The sequence below is a fragment of the Galeopterus variegatus genome, unplaced genomic scaffold (assembly GCF_000696425.1).
Source record: "Galeopterus variegatus unplaced genomic scaffold, G_variegatus-3.0.2 Scaffold212, whole genome shotgun sequence".
Lineage (NCBI taxonomy): Eukaryota > Metazoa > Chordata > Mammalia > Dermoptera > Cynocephalidae > Galeopterus > Galeopterus variegatus.
In genome coordinates, this window is record NW_007726323.1 from 415,545 (window position 1) to 416,051 (window position 507).

Here is a 507-nt window from a genome sequence, read left to right on the forward strand (position 1 = left end):
GCTTGCGGGCCCAGGCCGAGGCTGGCGGGCCTGGCGGGGCCGGGGTACGTGGGGGAATCCTTGTCCAGCACATAGCCCACGTACATGGTGGCTGCGGGGCTCCCCGCGCATGCTGGGCCCTGGAGCCGCCGCTGCCGGCCGCCCCGACGACGAGCGACTGCTCACCTGAACCCGCCGGCCCTGCCGCCGCGCCCGCCCCACCCAGGCCTTTTATAGCTCGGGGCCGCCCGCGGCCCCAGCCGAGGCGGGTTTGCATTTCAAAGCGGGGGGAAGCCTCCGGGCCGCGAATCAAAGGGGGAAACCCGTCGGGGGCGGGGGGTTCAAAAGGAGACAAATTGCCGCCCCAAGCAGGAGGTGGACTGGCCAGGGCCTGGAGGGGGTGGGCGAGGGCCGAGGCACCACTACGTGTGGGATCGCCTGCGAGGCGGGCGGCCTTGCGGCCAGAACACCTCGTCCTTCCCGTGTCCGCGTGGGCAGCCGCGCGACCCCATTTTACAGGCGAAGAAA

General features: G+C 71.8%; 1 protein-coding gene across 1 annotated transcript in view; it reads right to left on the reverse strand.

The window, feature by feature from the left end:
- The window catches only part of CDX1 (caudal type homeobox 1), a 23,914-nt gene extending 23,828 nt beyond the window's left edge, over positions 1-86 (reverse strand). Inside the window, exon 1 of the mRNA XM_008565901.1 lies at positions 38-86. Within this exon, the coding sequence (XP_008564123.1) occupies positions 38-86 (49 nt within the window). The remainder of the gene's footprint in view (positions 1-37) is intronic.
- Positions 87-507: the final 421 nt, after the last annotated feature.